This window comes from Anguilla rostrata, chromosome 5, assembly GCF_018555375.3.
Source record: "Anguilla rostrata isolate EN2019 chromosome 5, ASM1855537v3, whole genome shotgun sequence".
In the NCBI taxonomy this organism is placed as follows: Eukaryota; Metazoa; Chordata; class Actinopteri; order Anguilliformes; family Anguillidae; genus Anguilla; species Anguilla rostrata.
The window spans coordinates 63,723,987-63,741,127 of record NC_057937.1 but is presented as its reverse complement, the minus strand read 5'-3'; the positions used below and the strand labels follow the sequence as shown (position 1 = coordinate 63,741,127).

General features: G+C 47.5%; 3 protein-coding genes across 7 annotated transcripts in view; 2 read left to right on the top strand and 1 right to left on the bottom strand.

Moving 5' to 3' along the window:
* The window catches only part of slc43a1b (solute carrier family 43 member 1b), a 26,395-nt gene extending 23,857 nt beyond the window's left edge, over positions 1–2,538 (top strand). For all 4 annotated transcript variants that reach the window (XM_064337795.1, XM_064337794.1, XM_064337796.1 and 1 more), the window contains one exon: positions 542–2,538. In XM_064337795.1, the coding sequence (XP_064193865.1) occupies positions 542–718 (177 nt within the window). In that variant the 3' untranslated portion in view covers positions 719–2,538. The remainder of the gene's footprint in view (positions 1–541) is intronic.
* Positions 2,539–3,188: 650 nt separating this feature from the next.
* On the bottom strand, positions 3,189–8,279 carry med19b (mediator complex subunit 19b). Its single transcript, XM_064337802.1, has 6 exons — positions 7,927–8,279; positions 6,966–7,088; positions 6,383–6,516; positions 5,206–5,302; positions 4,858–4,952; positions 3,189–4,290 (listed from the first exon to the last, which is right to left on the bottom strand). The coding sequence occupies exons 1-6, from the start codon at positions 8,144–8,146 to the stop codon at positions 4,222–4,224; spliced, it is 738 nt and encodes a 245-aa protein (XP_064193872.1). The 5' UTR covers positions 8,147–8,279; the 3' UTR covers positions 3,189–4,221.
* Positions 8,280–8,888: 609 nt separating this feature from the next.
* Positions 8,889–17,068, top strand: tmx2b (thioredoxin-related transmembrane protein 2b). Of its 2 annotated transcripts, none has more exons than XM_064337800.1 (8): positions 8,889–9,204; positions 9,891–9,951; positions 10,136–10,249; positions 11,803–11,900; positions 12,104–12,210; positions 13,293–13,358; positions 13,955–14,084; positions 14,563–17,068. In XM_064337800.1, the coding sequence occupies exons 1-8, from the start codon at positions 9,016–9,018 to the stop codon at positions 14,716–14,718; spliced, it is 921 nt and encodes a 306-aa protein (XP_064193870.1). In that variant the 5' UTR covers positions 8,889–9,015; the 3' UTR covers positions 14,719–17,068. The 2 variants fall into 2 exon arrangements, with proteins under 2 accessions (XP_064193870.1, XP_064193871.1); XM_064337801.1 differs by having other exon boundaries at positions 8,893–9,204; positions 11,803–11,879.
* Positions 17,069–17,141: the final 73 nt, after the last annotated feature.

Here is a 17,141-nt window from a genome sequence, read left to right as displayed (position 1 = left end):
AAATGATGGGTGGGGGACCAGAGGTGGCCGACGAGGGCCGTGTGTGTTTCTGGTTTTCAGAATTTGGCCTTAATTACTTAATTAGCGCTAATATTTACCCCACATTTCTTCATAAGCGCATAAATGACAGCTGAAGACCAGTTTTTTGTCCCTATATGAAATGTTTTACCAAGATCTATTTAACGAGCGAACCGGTGAACCAACCAGTGACCTCATTTAGACAGTGTAATTGGTGGAAACAAAAACCTGCCACACTGCACTGACACACTGTCTGACCACTGGCACGCTGACACATGTACTGATGCACTGACACATGTACTGACACACTGTCTGACACAATGACACACTGACGCACATACTGACACACTGACTCACTGATACATGTACTGTTGCACAGACACACTTACTTACTGACTGACACATGCAGTGACACACACTGGCTTCCTCACAGACATATACTGACAGACTAACTATAATAAAGTCTCTCTTCCAATCAACAGTGACAGACTAATTCTTTTAAACACTTTCCTCCAATCAACAGGTAAACCTGGGGCTGCTCATTTTATCATTGGCTGGGTTCTTGTTGCCTGGATACCTGTTCTATCATCGACGGAACCTCCGCCGGCAGAAGAGGGAACGTGAAGCAGAAGCTCTCAGCCAATCAGAGCACAATGACCCAATACACCATAGCAATGGCCACCTTGCACATGAAGCTTAGGACTAGAGGAAAAAATATGAATCTGTAAATAATGATATGGATTTTTCTCTTCAATTATAATGGAACTTGATCAGAAATGTATTTTGATTACTTTATTTAAAACCAAAATCCAAAATAATTCACTTGTGTTTTAAGTTCATATAATTGTTTCTTTAAACTCATGTGTATGCAAAAACATACACCCACCACACACGCAAGTGCACCTCGGAGGAAGTTTTTGTTACTGTCAATGTTTGAGTGAATAATTCTCAGAATTCTCAGTCTTTTCCCGTTACAGCCAGTTGAAACCGGTTCAAACTGACTGTGGTGAAACCAAATGTGACCGGTTCAAACTGACTGTGGTGAAACCAAATGTGACCGGTTCAAACTGACTGTGGTGAAACCGAATGTAACCGGTTCAAACTGACTGTGGTGAAACTGAATGTGACCAGTTTTTAAACAGTGGTACTGCAAACTTCAGTCATGCTCTTGCACTTCAAGTAAACTCACACGGTGAAATAGATAGTATCTAAAAAAAATAATTGACAGTCAAATGAAATGCACGAACTGAAGTCATCCTGCCACTGAGCAAAACAGAGAAAGGCGTGCCTCCTGTCCCAGATGGAGCGCTACATGCTGTTTCACCAGCATGGCCCGAATGCCTTCTCACTTTTAAGCAGGTTCCCCTCACAAGCCTTTAGGAGAGCACCAGTTAAAGCAGATCCGGTAGGATCCAGCTAACCAACGGGCTGATTTAAGCATTAAACTACCTACCTAAATGCCGCTCACCGTACTAGAACTAGAACATATGGGAAACCTGTCCATTTGTCTCTCTGTCTGTTTGTCCATGTTTTTATTTGTCGTGCATTGTGATGCACGAGTCACAGCTTGGATTGCAGCTGAAGCTGTCGTGTCCCCTTTAAACTGGTGCTGTCCATGAAGGTGCTTTTTAAACTGCATCACAGGTTTGGCCATTGAACTAAAGATCACGGTCAGCAACTTATTCATCAGTCGCTGAATAATATCTCTTGCGTTATGTCACCAATGTAACAAACTACATTTTTGTGTTGAAATTATCTTAATATTTTAAAGCAATGGTAGAATAGAAAACATTGCATATTAAGCATTTGGGGGATGCCAGGGGCTGTGTTTGTTCTGTAGTTTGTCCATTACTTCATTACTCAGTGCCTTAAAATCAAAGGCTGAGTCACTGAGACAATACCAATTAAAATGGTTTGGGTGTTTGTGGTTCATATTGTGGACATGTTCATTAATGTTAAGGGTATGTTTATCTTTTACAAACTACAGTTCCCATGATTATCTTGGGTCCTACAATGATGCACTAGTGGCTCGTAAGAGCTGCACTCTTTTAGGATAATTGTGTATCTGTGTGATTTTTTTGCACTGCAGGAAGTTATTGAATTTAAGAACTACAATACCCAGCGTTGTAAAACCGAAAGCATAAAAAGTATCATTCTGAGAGCTGAAAAACCCTGCTGGGTATGTAGTTTTTAAAAGTTTCAACCTGTGCTGCATAAATGAGTCCCATGAAAAATGTATGTACTGTAAGCATTAAGGATTTGTGAATTTATGGTAGCATTAGTCACTGTTCATAGTGAGCTGCAGTTCCCTCAGTGGTCTTGTGATTGGGGAGGGCGCTGTCACTCTGTTACAACAGAAAAACGTGGACTGTAAAATTCCAGCCATGAGCTGCTAGCTGTACATAGCCTTTGATTGAAGTACTGTAATGTGTGGTTGTGTTGTTTTGCACTGCTTGGCCTTGTGAAGATGTGTGTCCATCTTTTCAATAGGGGAGAAGGAATAAATTAACATCTTTGTGCCTTGTGTGTTATTTTTAATTTGTTCAGTTTTAAGAATGTCCTCCATGATGTGTGTTTTGTGACCAGGTGTTGTATTACTATACACACACTGCAGAAATCTTGAGTTATTTCATTTCACAATCACAGGACTGTAACATGAATTATCTTATAAATGACCTTTCTATAAATATTGCTAAGTGGTTGCTTTAAAGTAACTCAACCTAAATCACTACTTATGCCCAGAGCTCTAATGCTGGAGTCAGCAGAGATGACAGTGGAATGCTTTGTTGAACTGGCTGATTCAGACTCATGTATGGCTTAGCATCAGGGTGTGTAGGGTTGTGTTGGGCTACCATGGAGCACAGCATGAAGCTGTACACAGAGAGCTACACCACAGTTTTACAGAGCTACACGGCGCTACCCAGCACACCCTGACCACAGTCTGGCCTGCGTTACACAGGTACCTGTGCTGCACAGGTTCTGGGAGATACAGCAACTCCTCCAGCGCAATGGGGGGAAAGAAGAATTCAGCCCCCACCTCTCTCCGCCTCCCTCTCATACCACAGCTCTGTGTTTCTCACAGGTAACAGAAGAGGAGACTCACTGCTTAAACAGGTAACAGAAGAGGAGACTCACTGCTTAAACAGGTAACAGAAGAGGAGACTCACTGCTTAAACAGGTAACAAAAGTTTATTGTGACAGTCCAGTGCGTACGCAGTCGCTCCAATGCTCCTCCCACTTCCTCCCAAATCCACCAATGACAAACCAGCACAGCTCATCAACCACACACCCCATCAAGTCATTTAAAGACCCTGTACAATCAAAGTCATCATGTTTACTAGGTGCATATATATAAAGAACCAAAGAAAACAAATACTACAACATTACACGTATTCTGTTAAAATGAGATTTTAAATGTGTTTTCTGTTTAATCCTGAAAGTGACCAAATTACCAAATTCTTATGCTGCTCAGTAAAGGAGAATTTTGTTTAGGTTGTATGGTCAAAATCAAAACACGTATGTAAACAGTATAGTAAATTATATTTTAATGAAACATTTATCGGGCTGCCGACCGGAAGCGAATGTCCATAAATGACAGAGAGGCCATGACACACCTTCAGCTCCCCTTTTTAGGAACGACATATCAAAAGCATTTTGAAAAATGTAGAATTAGAAAAAAACACATAAATATGTATCTTGTAGCTTAATGCGCACTTCATAAGTCAAAGTAATGTGATGGCACAGGGTCTTCTACAACTCAAAGCTTCTGCGTGCTCTCGCTTTTTCTGAGTAGATTAAAAGGAAGTCTTTTTATGCTTTTATGAACAACAGGAGAGTGTGTGTCAGTCTCCCCACCTGCTCCATGTCAGACCTGAGTCAAATCATCACATGAAATACTTCAGACACCAATAAAACTCTCCCTTCTACTGAGGAAAATAAATTATTACCACGAATATTCAGAGCAAAATTCTTCTTACATATGCACGCACGTTTTAGCAACATGATTTGATGAAAATGCTTACAGACGCGCAGGTGTTTTAAACCTTTGCCAGCATCTGAACAGGAAGTATTTCACATACGTAATGAACCCAGGACTGTTTGATGCAAGTCTCTCACTCACACACTCTCTCATGCTCGCTCTCCCTCTCTCACGCTCGTTCCCTCTCTATTGCTCCCTCTCACGCTCACTCTCTCTCTCTCAGTCTATCTGAGGCTGTTGCTGCTGTTGGGCTGGGATCCAGTCAGACCAGGGTGATCAGGGCTGTGGCGATTCTGTGTGAGAGGGATTGAAAGGGACAGATCAGTCATCAGACGTGTCCTCAGTGCTCATATAACAAACACCAGGGCCAGAAAAGATCCCCTCACAGAGGAGGCCGGTGGACATTCTTCCACAGCTCAACTGTGAGTTGAGATAACGTGCAGAACTGGCTGAACTGAAAGGCCAATACTGCATAATACACACATACATTCAGCTCTGTGACTGGGGACCTCTGTGTAACGGACCCAGTGTGTGGCTTCTGTCCCTAATTAGCATTAAACCACTCCAAACAAAGACAACAATACATATTCTACTGAGACTACCATAGAGCTCTACATATACACTCAACTGAGACTACAATAGAGCTCTACATATACACTCAACTGAGACTACCATAGAGCTCCACATATACATTCAACTGAGACTACCATAGAGCTCTACATAAACACTCTACCCAGATTACCATAGAGCTTTACATATACACTCCATTAGGATTACCATAGAGTTCTACATGTACACACTACTGAGATTATGGTACAGCTCTCCATATACACAAACCTCTCACATATTTCATCTCTCACCTTTTTCTTTTTCTTGTCCTTTTTCTTCTTCTTGCGGTCAGGATCATCATCCTTCTTTTTCTTCTTCTTCTTGTGGTCTGAATCAGATGGGGTCTCTGTAGGAAGGGAAGAAAGAGGGAATAAAGAGAGAGAGAGAGATGTTTGTGTCACAGTTTAGTGGCAGTTTGTTTGGGCTTTGTGGGAGTATAGACTGGGGTACACTGAGGGATTGTGGAAATATTGACTGAAGTACACTGAAGGATTATGCGAGTATAGACAGAGGTACACTGAAGGATTATGGGAGTACAGACAGGGGTACACTGCAGAGCGTATTGTGAAACACACATTACAGGTGTGTGTCTGCGTTACCTGGGGGAATGGGGTCCTGAGGTCTGTGGTGGCGGTGTTTGTGTTTGCTCTTCTTCTTGGGGGGCTGGATGTGCATCAGTCTGTCCGGTTCTGGCAGCTACAACACAGACAGACACACACAGACACATTAGCAAACTGACATACACTGCAGGCTTTAGTCTGTAACTGCTGAGTATGATTCTGCTGCTAAACTGGCTAAACTGGCACAGCTGAGTATGATTCTGCTGCTAAACTGGCACAGCTGAGTATGATTCTGATGCTAAACTGGCACAGCTGAGTATGATTCTGATGCTAAACTGGCACAGCTGAGTATGATTCTGCTGCTAAACTGGCACAGCTGAGTATGATTCAGCTGCTAAACTGGCACAGCTGAGTATGATTCTGATGCTACATGGAGCTGGCCAGCATTGCCTGACAAACAGGCCTGGTGACAGAGCTGCTACAAGCTGAGATAATGTAATAAACTCAGATAAACTAAATGCTGATCAATCAGAAGCAGCTGGTGATTCCCCCCCCCCCCTTCCCCCCACACCCCACCCAAACAGCACCCCATCCAAACAGGTTTCCCCCTTACAGCAGGATGAAACACTAAAAGAACATCATGCTTTACCTACAGCTCAAAAAAAATATTAAATGATCCTTAGGCCAATCTGAAAGTTAAAGAACATGGGATTTCTAGCAGACTGAAGGGGTGGGGTTTGGCATGCTGAAGGGATGACGGGGCAGGGTTTGGCATGCTAAAGGGGTGGGGTTTAGCTGGCTGAAGGGGGGGGTTTGGCATGCTGAAGGGTGAAGGGGCAGGGTTTGGCATGCTAAAGGGGTGGGGTTTAGCTGGCTGAAGGGGTGGGGTTTGGCATGCTGAAGGGGTGAAGGGGCAGGGTTTGGCATGCTAAAGGGGTGGGGTTTGGCATGCTGAAGGGGTGAAGGGGCAGGGGTTTGCTATGCTAAAGGGGTGGGGTTTAGCTGGCTGAAGGGGTGAAGGGGCAGGGTTTGACAGGCTGAAGGGGCGGGGTTTTGCAGGTTGAAGGGGCGGGGTTTGGCAGGCTGAAGGGGCGGGGTTTTGCAGGCTGAAGGGGCGGGGTTTGGCAGGCTGAAGGGGCGGGGTTTGGCAGGCAGAAGGGGCGGGGTTTGCAGGGGGGTTTTGGGTAGGGTTTGGCTGTGCCAGTCGGGGCCGTACCGGGCCGGTGTGCAGCCTGAAGCCGGTCAGCAGGGCTCCGGTCAGCGGGCTGAAGGAGTTCCCACACACCGGCGGCTTCTCTATCAACGAGCGCAGGGCACTGCCGTCCTGGGACCCCGGGCTGTCAATCATCCCTACGAGGGACAAGGAAAAGGCCATGCTGATGACACCGCAGAAGCTGCCATGGCAACACAATCATCATGTGCAGACTAGAGCAAGGTATAGGGATAGTTTTGTGTCAGTGTTGAGTCAGACTGTGGTACAGGGACAGTGTTGGGTCAGTGTGTTGGGTTAGTGTGTGGTACAGGGACAATGCTGGGTCAGTGTGTTGGGTTAGTGTGTGGTACAGGGACAGTGTTGGGTCCATGTGCTGGGCTAGTGTGTGGTACAAGGACAATGTTGGGTCAGTGTGTTGGGTTAGTGTGTGGTACAGGGACAGTGTTGGTCAGTGTTTTGGCTTAGTGTGTGGTACAGGGACAGTGTTGGTCAGTGTTTCGGCTTAGTGTGTGGTACAGGGGCAGTGTTGGGTCAGTGTGCTGGGTTAGTGCGTGGTACAGGGACAGTGTTGGGTTAGACTGTTCACCTGGTAGCTCTGGTAGAAAGCTGCTGAGTTTCTCCTTGACTTTCTTGCCACAGAACTTGTTGTAAGCATGCTCCAAGCTGTAGTGGGTGATCAGGTTGGTGTTTCCCGTCAGCTCATTTCCCACTGCGAGGGGGGGGGGAGAGAGACAGGGATACACAATCTGTTACACTGTGACAAACGTATAAAATGTCCCTATCGGAATAAAAACCTTAACGAACAACAACAAATTTAACTTGCATTAATGAATTGTTTAATTGTAGAATGTTTTTAACTGCTTATTTACCGTGGGAATATTTCACAATGTGGAGCCATACCAGTAAAGTAATACACAGCAGTACAGTAGTAAGGATCAACAAGGAATAACTGTAAATACATGCAACACACATTTTGTGTGGTTAGATGAGTGACTTTGATCCGGAGCAATGACGCCACCGGCATGGCTAAAAATGGAACACTTCGAGATCCTCGAGGCTCAACAAAGCGGTACAGGACAATGGAGAGGCTAGCTAACTATTGGTTAAATAATGAAGGGTTATACATAGCAAACATTGCACCGATTTGTGACTAGACTCAACTTAAACGTGAGAGTAAATCGTCAGTGAAAACACAAGACACCGATCGCCACTCCGCATAAATGCACAGGACAGCCACAGTAATTTCACGATGGCAACTCAATCGAGACATCAGGAGACAGTGCTATTGAGCACCAAGATTAGCCATCTCGTACAGTGGAACAATTTTCCACAAGTTTCACGGAAAGACAATAACAAGCATAGGTTATTCGACAAGTACATTAAACAAGCTAATCTCAACAAAAACAAAAATAGTGAACAGCTAGCGTGCTAACTTTCAGTTAGCTGGAATTTTAAAGTTGGCTGGCTACATCACTAGCGAATATCAAAGCAATATTTAATTTACCAACAAGGCCTATGTCTAGAAATCCACCATGTGAGACACATACCGGGTATTTCTCTTAGTAAATAGAATGGTTCGTTCATGGCTCCGGGCTTCCGTAACGCAGGCCCTTCATCCCCGAGCTGGTGTGGAATCTGTACGGACATCGAGACTTGATTCTGCGTTGGAGGCGGTGGTGGCTTCCCCGGACCAAAGCCAAGAGCCGAGGATCCGGGGGGGCCCTGTGCGTCATTCTGACCGTACAAAGATGAAAATATTTCTGTCATGTTAATCTCAAATTAATATAAATACCAAAAAATAAAAAACAAAGATCAAATTAAAACAAATAATTATGATGATCCGTTTGTGTTGATGTTCGCAACCTACTACAAAGCGTCATATCTCATTAGCTACCGTAACGCAACTAATATAGGCTCTTAATTTATTTAAATAGTTCAGTACGGTATTTTGGATGGCAAAAGGATTGGTTAACCTCGCACAATATCCCGACCATATTAGCAGGTTGCAGGGTGTAATGGCTTGAACAAGTCTGGGCCAATTTTAGGCCTGCTCCAAATGTCTAAAGTTTTGCATAATTATTTATTGTTATTACTTACAGGCTTACAACCACTGTGTTGTAGCTGTAGGGGTTACTACCGAGATACCGTTGTTTACTGAGATATAGGTAGCTCTAGCAGGCAGCCTGAGTAAAAAACAAAATGAATTGAAAATTTGAGATTCATCGTTTAAATTACTGCACATACCATGCGCGGCAAATGTGTCCATGCTTGTTACATGTATAATATTTAAACTTGCGATACACGCAGTACATGCATGAATTTTGTTAATTACGGTAAAACGTAAAAAACTATTTGTCCCAAGAAGCTCGCCTCCAACTTCCTTAACCCCTCCTCTTTTACGGCAGCCTAAACGACCAATTGCCGTAAAAGTCACCTTGCTAAGCACCAATCAGATTGGACTATGGGGCAGGGCCCCTCAGCATTTTGTCCGCAGTGACCTCCGCACGTACGTTCACGCCTTTAAATCCAACTATACACATGCGCCGTCCAATGAAAGCACGCCGCTAACGCCGATTTTCAGCAGTGTTGCGGCTAGCTCCATAACTTCTCCATCGGGCGGCCACTTTCTCTGGAAAATGGCGTTGCTAACTCCCCTTTTCGCATTCCTCTACCACCTGCCGCAGGTTTATAAGTGGTTGCTGAAACCGTACTATGTCGCCTCGTTGTTTATGTCGGTAGCTTTTCTTATGGTCCGCAAAACACCGGGGATCTGCGAACATCTCTCGACGCAGCGTGAGGATGGAAACTCCTGCGACTTCGATTGGGTAAGTGTTCTGATACTCGAGATCATTCTGCTAAAACAAAGCGGTAGAAATGGCGGATAGCTGTTATTTTATGTTTATAGTAAATGGGAACGAGAACGAAACATAAATAATGCTGATTTGGGGACGGGAACGGTGAGACAATGAAACGGATTTGCACGACGGGGAGCCGGTAATGGAAATAACCTGGAGAGTGGGATATCGATACATTGTATGCTCAGTTAAAAATGAGAGCTAACGCATGACCTGTCGCATGGGGGAAAAAAATTACCGTTAGAAATTTCGTGGAGACGGTATGCATTCCTCATTCTTTGTGTCGGTAGAAAGAGATAACGCAACGAGTTGCCAGCGATCGTACGAATGTGAAACGGGCGTATAGCTATTCATGTGCGTGCAGGTGGCATGAGTATAGTGTCTGGCCCACTGTAACAACGGTGCGTTCCGAGAGAGTGGAGCGTATATAGCCATGGGGCGTATTTCACGAAGCAGGGTTACTGAGTTAGCTGGGTAGCTGTGCTGAGTAAAACCCGGAACGGATTTTTACCGCAGTCCATGTTCCAGATTTGGAGGGTTCTGGGTTTTATTCAGCGCAGTTATCCAGCTAACTCAGTAATTCTGCTTCGTGAAACAGGGCCCTGGTCGATGTATCCCTGGCGTGGTGTAACCGTTTGTTTCTGTTCCTCCTGCAGAGGGAGGTGGAGATCCTAATGTTTCTGAGCGCCATCGTCATGATGAAGAACAGGAGAGCCAGTAAGTCTCGCGCATTGCATTATGGGCCTCCAAAAAGTAGAAAATACAATATGCACAGTATACAGTATGTGTAGCATTGCTTATTTAAGTCTTATGTATTTGCTCTTACTGAACAGGTGACTTTTGGTCTTTTGCTATTCCCCTGTCTCATTTTGCCTCTTCACTCCCTCCCTCTCTTGTTCAGTCACTGTGGAGCAGCATGTGGGGAACATCATCCTCTTCAGTAAAGTGGCCAACGTCATCCTCTTCTTCAGACTGGACATCCGCATGGGGCTGCTGTACCTCACCTTGTGTATCGGTCAGTCCCCCACTGCACCTAGTCCTGGGGTGCAGGCTAGGTTAGGGGCTGGGGTGGGGTGTAGGCTGGGTTAGGGGCTGGGGTAGGGTGTAGGCTGGGTTAGGGGCGGAGTGGGGTGTAGGCTGGGTTAGGGCTGGGGTGGGGTGTAGGCTGGGTTAGGTGGCTGGGGTGGGGTGGGTGTAGGCTGGGTTAGGGCGGGGTGGGGTGTAGGCTGGGTTAGGGTGGAGGTGGGTGTAGGCTGGGTTAGGGGCTGGGGTGGGTGTAGGCTGGGTTAGGGGCTGGGTGGGGTGTAGGCTGGGTTAGGGGGTGGGGTGTAGGCTGGTTAGGGGCTGGGTGGGGTGCAGGCTGGGTTAGGGCTGGGTGGGGTGTAGGCTGGGTTAGGGGTGGGGTGGGGTGTAGGCTGGGTTAGGGCTGGGTGGGGTGTAGGCTGGGTTAGGGCTGGGTGGGTGTAGGCTGGGTTAGGGGCTGGGGTGGGTGTAGGCTGGGTTAGGGCTGGGGTGGGGTGTAGGCTGGGTTAGGGGCGGGGTGGGTGTAGGCTGGGTTAGGGGCGGGTGGGGTGTAGGCTGGGTTAGGGGCTGGAGTGGGGTGTAGGCTGGGTTAGGGGCTGGGGTGGGGTGTAGCTGGGTTAGGGGCTGGGTGGGGTGTAGGCTGGGTTAGGGGCTGGGGTGGGGTTAGGCTGGGTTAGGGGCTGGGGGGGGTGTAGGCTGGGTTAGGGGCTGGGGTGGGGTGTAGGCTGGGTTAGGGGCTGGGGTGGGGTGTAGGCTGGGTTAGGGGCTGGGGTGGGGTGTAGGCTGGGTTAGGGGCTGGGTGGGGTGTAGGCTGGGTTAGGGGCTGGGGTGGGGTGTAGGCTAGGTTAGGGGCTGGGGTGGGGTGTAGGCTGGGTTAGGGGCGGGGTGGGGTGTAGGCTGGGTTAGGGGCTGGAGTGGGGTGTAGGCTGGGTTAGGGGCGGGGCTGGGGTGTAGGCTGGGTTAGGGCGGGTGGGGTGCAGGCTGGGTTAGGGCTGGATGGGGTGTAGGCTGAGTTAGGGGCGGGCTGGGGTGTAGGCTGGTTAGGGGCTGGGGTGGGTGTAGGCTGGGTTAGGGCTGGGGTGGGGTGTAGGCTGGGTTAGGGGCGGGGTGGGGTGTAGGCTGGGTTAGGGGCTGGGCTGGGGTGTAGGCTGGGTTAGGGGCTGGGGTGGGGTGTAGGCTAGGTTATGGGCAGGGATATGTACTGTCCTTTTTTTGTTCTTCAATTACATTACATTACAGGCATTTGGCAGACGCTCTTATCCAGAGCGACGTACAACAAAGTGTATAACCATAACCAGGAACAAGTATGACGAAACCCCTAGAGAGAAGTACCGGTCCAAGTGCAGGGAACAACCGCATAGTTCAATTATTGTAATTTTTTTGGTGAGGTTCTAGTAAAAGGCCTGTAGGGGTTCCATCCTCTCCAGCACAATCAATTCTGCAGATTGCTCTGTGTAGTTGCCTTTCTTCTTTCTTTGTGGAGGTAAATGAATGAATGAGTGAATGAATATGGCTGTTTAACATGTACTCCCCCTCCTCCTTCAGTCTTCCTGATGACCTGCAAGCCTCCCCTCTATATGGGACCTGAGTACATCAAGTACTTCAGTGATAAAACCATAGACGTAAGTGATAAAACCATAGACGCAAGTGCTGCTTTGCAGTGGCGTGTAGCCCTACAGCTGATGCTCGTTTAAGCGTCAGATTGTAAAAATATGCCAGGAGTGTAAAAATGTGTTATTGGCTTGTTAAAGTGATGAATTGTGATTGATACATACATTGTCAGCTCTTTAAAGTGATGAGTGGTGATTGGTCTTCTCTGAGTGGTTGTTTGGGCTGCCGCCTGTAGGAGGAGCTGGAGAGGGATGGGCGGGTCACCTGGATTGTGGAGTTCTTTGCTAATTGGTCCCCGGAGTGCCAGTCCTTCGCATCCATCTACGCTGACCTGTCACTCAAGTACGAACCCAACATGTGGCTGAACGCTCTTCAAAGTGCACACAGCAACGCCTCAACATACAACCCGCACACGCGTGTCTGAGAACACGCCTGCACTGGGCTCACACACCGGCACACGCACACGCGTGTCTGAGAACACGCCTGCACTGGGCTCACACACCAGCACACGCACACACGTGTCTGAGAACATGCCTGCACTGGGCTCACAGCAAACGCACACGTGTGTCTGAGAACATGCCTGCACTGGGCTCGCAGCAAACGCACACGTGTGTCTGAGAACACGCCTGCACTGGGCTCACAGTAAACGCACACGTGTGTCTGAAAACACGCCTGCACTGGGCTCACACACCGGCACACACACACACGTGTCTGAGAACACGCTTGCACTAGGCTCACAGCAAACGCGCACACGTGAAACGCAAACACAGAACTGTGCCAGAAACGCTGAAAAGATAAAGTGCGTTTGACAAAAGACTTTAGCTAACAACCTGAGTATTATGAAACACTGCCATTGATTAGCAACTGTAACTGTTATTGAAATATAGTGTGGGCGAACGTGTGTGTGTGTGTGTTTGGTAAGGATGATTTCTGTGTGCGATTAGTAAGGATGATTTCTGTGTGTGTGTTAGTGGTTGGTAAGAATGATGTCTGTGTGTTTGTGGTTGGTAAGGATGATTTCTGTGTGTGTATTTGTGGTTGGTAAGGATGATTTCTGTGTGTGTGTTTGTGGTTGGTAAGGATGATTTCTGTGTGTGTTTGTGGTTGGTAAGGATGATTTCTGTGTGTGTGTTTGTGGTTGGTAAGGATGATTTGTGTGTGTGTTTGTGGTTGGTAAGGATGATTTGTGTGTGTTTGTGGTTGGTAAGGATGATTTGTGTGTGTGCGTGATTAGTAAGGATGATTTCTGTGTGTGTGTGTGTGTGTGTGGTTGGTAAGGATGATTTCTGTGTGTGTTTGTGGTTGGTAAGGATGATTTCTGTGTGTGTGTGTGTTGTGTTGGTAAGGATGATTTCTGTGTGTGTGTGTGTGTGTGTGTGTGTTTGTGTGTGGTTGGTAAGCATGATTTCTCTCGCCTCTCTCAGGTATAACTGTGCTGGGCTGAAGTTTGGAAAGTTGGACGTGGGGCGGTACGGAGAAATGTCCAAGAAGTAGGTGTCCGTCTCTCCCTCACCTGGGTCCCGCCATCTTCTGCTCCCTTTGTCTCTTCCTGTTTCTGTGTGTCCCACACGCCCCTTTCCTCTCCGTCAGAGCCACGCTTACCTCTGATTGGCTGTTAGTTTAAGTAGTGAACAAAATGGAGTGGATTTTTACACTGACATTTCCATAATGGAGAAGCCAGAGTAAAGCACTGAACCCTTCAGTGCTAGAACACAATCACAGAACCACCAGAACCCTTCAGTGCTAGAACACCATCACAGAACCAGCAGAACCCTTCAGTGCTAGAACACCATCACAGAACCAGCAGAACCCTTCAGTGCTAGAACACCATCACAGAACCACCAGAACCCTTCAGTGCTAGAACACAATCACAGAACCACCAGAACCCTTCAGTGCTAGAACACCATCACAGAACCAGCAGAACCCATCAGTGCTAGAGCACCATCACAGAACCAGCAGAACCCTTCAGTGATGATCAGTTTTCCCTCTTTGTTCACCGGCAGTAGGTAATGCTTGTGACCCTGTGCTGCTGCATTAGAAACGCTGTGAGAACCGTACTGTAACCCCCCCCCACCCTGTGTCCCAGGTACAAGGTGAGCGCCTCCCCCCTCTCCAAACAGCTGCCCTCTCTGGTGCTCTTCCAGGGGGGCAAAGAGATCATGCGGCGCCCCCAAGTGGACAAGAAAGGAAGGGCGGTGTCCTGGAGCTTCACTGAGGTGAGAAGCTCTCCAAAATGCTGCCCCCCCAGTGGGGACCACACACAGGGTCTGAGGGGAACCATGAACTGAGGTGCTGACTCGGCGTGATCCGTAGAGATCCCAGGACCCTCCTCTCCGAATCCAGGGTCCCCTTCTGGCCAAATCCCCAAACCTGACTCTCTCACTCTGTCTGCCCAAGTAATTATCTTCACCCAGTTTATTGGCTCAGTAACTCCCTCCGTCTCCACCTTAGCAAATGTGTGGTGTGCAATATGGCACAAAATGGCTGCTGTGCATCACCCAGGTGATGGTGGTGGTTGAGGAGTTCCACCTCGCTGTTGCAAAGGGCTCTGAGATGATCATTTTCTCTACAGCACAGATCTGAATTATTCACCCTGTTTGAGTGTAATACAGTATAAGTGCATTTAAAAACAGTAAATACATTTTTTGTGATTGAGGGTTACACACTGACTGACCCTCCCGCACCCCTTTCCAGGAGAACATCATCCGAGAGTTTAACCTGAACGAGCTCTACCAGCGCTCCAAGAAGCTGTCCAAGGGGCGGGCCGAGAGGTTTCCCCCTGTCCCCGAGGAGGAAGAGGTGGAGCCAGAGCCCAAGGGGGAGGAGTCCGAAACCAAGAAAGACAAATAGAAAGGCCAGAGACGGGGCACAGCCCTCTAACGACTGTGACATCACAATGAGACTGGGTAGAACCATGCAAATATTGAGAGGGTGTGGGGGGGGGGGGTGCATTTAAGGACAGAATGTGGGCTTTGGAAGTTTGAATTCATTTTTGTTTTTGATTTTTTTCGTTTGTTTTTTTTTAACATATTTGCATTCTAATGAAAGATTAAGCTATGTGATCAACTATTTAACACTGTAATATATATAAATTTAATCCTGTCTGTGACGCACAGAAAGCTTCTGACTGAAAACCCCTCCTTCGTGTCGCCATCTTGCCATCGCCAGTACCTTCACACTCCTCTTGTGGCTCCCCTTCGCGTGCACACACACACACACACACACACAGGCTCTGCGTCACAGCCTGTCAGAGGAGGAGTGCTGATCTGGGATCTGTTCTCCTTTGGGCTCATAGTGGATGGCGATTGGATATGGGCACAGGAGACTGATCCTAGGTCAGCTCTCCTGCTCTCAGACACTTGGTGAACACAGGCCCAACTCCCCGAGTCACAGCCGCTAGTGCAGCGTTTCTAACTGCAAAGCAACCAGTCTGAGTGATTAATGGGGCAGCTGAGGTTAAATGAGTTAACTGGTGTATTGGCCGTGGGAACGTTGTGATCCAGAAGCGTTTATGGGCATCGGAGCTGTAATATTTGCATTTCATTTAAATTTTAGGCTGTCAGTACCCTCTCATCCAGGGCAGTTTCCACAGCGTACGTGTTGTGCATAGTATGCACTCAGACAGCTGAGTGTGTACTGAAGCCGTTCAGGTGAAGTCCTGCAGCTCAGGGGTGCAACAGCAGGGCCCCACCTGGGGACCGGATCACCCCTCAGGTGCACTGGCTCAGTTCCTGAACCGCGATACGACACTGGAATACAGGAATAACTACCTGTGTTTGTACGGAGTTCTACAAACAGCCACATACACCTTTATGAACGATCAGAAGGGGACCGTACATAAAGTATAAACTGAAGGGTGGTTCAGAAAGGTCCTGTTGACCTTATGGGACCAAATAAAGAGGAAACCCAACAGTATTGGCACTGCAGTGCTGAGCCAATCAGGTTAGAGCATGCTGAACAGCTCACCCAACCACAGCCTTTGATGGAGAGATGCAAGTACTGCAGGTGGAGGAGGGTTACTGTGCTGAAAAGCAATCACAAACCAGGAACAGCATGCTTATTTCAGGCTTTTTAAAGATCAGGGACAGTCTTATGGTTTTAACACCTGTCATTTTAACTGAAATAGGATCACTCTGGCTGCCTGGTACTGCGGCGAAATTCAATCCTTTGTGGCTAGTAAGGGAAGAAATCCTGGTGCGGGCAGTGTGTGGGGAAAGTTGGGCCTGTGAACTATGACCTCTGACCTTTCCCTCAAAGCTGTGACTGTGAAGAATGGCCAGTGAGTTCATTACTGAGATTTGTGCTTTTTATTCAGAAGGAGAACAGAACTAATTTCTCATTTATACTGATGACCTGGAGAGCAGGGGACTGGGGCGGGTGGAATATTTTTCATTCACCTTTTCTTTTTTTCAAAATATTCGTTCCTTGAGCAAATTCAGCACAGCTGCCTCAAGATTATTTTACTGCTCAACCGATCATTCATGACCTTGGTGAACAAATCACTCCTCAGAAATCAAGTTTAACGGCCATCGGACTTCCAGCTCTGAGGGGCTCAGAATTATGTGAATAAACAGTAAATTATTAACCCCTGCTTCTCGTCGTGTTACCAGTAGAGCAGAGTAGTGAATTAACATAGACGCCAGGCTGGACGGGCATTCGCTCGCTCTGATTGGCTGAGTGAAGCGAGCGGGGTTGTGCTGTAGCAGCAGCGTTTCTCTGGTGGACTGTACTGAGCAGCAGGTCCGGCTCCAGTCACTAGCGTCTTTCACAGCGAGGGGCACTGCTTCATCAGACTGTGCATTTACTTTACGCTGCTATGTTACAAACTACAAATGTTTCCTTAATCTGTGTTTGAAGTATTTCTATCAACAGTACACAACCTGGACAGCAGTGCCACCTAGTGGGCTCCTGTGAGATTGCTCTGAGCCACAGGAGGCATGCGACTCTTCCCATCCGTAATGCACACTACCTCTGATCTGCACCACACCCAGAGGCGAACGGGATTGGCTGGCTGTGGATCCGCCCATGTTGCCATGGCTGCAGGCTGGCTGCACATGTGCAGTGAGATGTGCTCGCTCCCTCCCAAACTCCTGGGGTCATGTGACACAGCCAGCCAATCCAGTTCCATGACAGATCACAGGATGTGTGTGTGTGCGTTTCTGTTTCCAACCACGCAAATAAAGTATGCAAATACAACACACTCTCTGTCTCTGCTCCCTTATGTACGTGCAGTCTCGCACATGCACACGGTCTGACGTGTGGTCATATGTGCA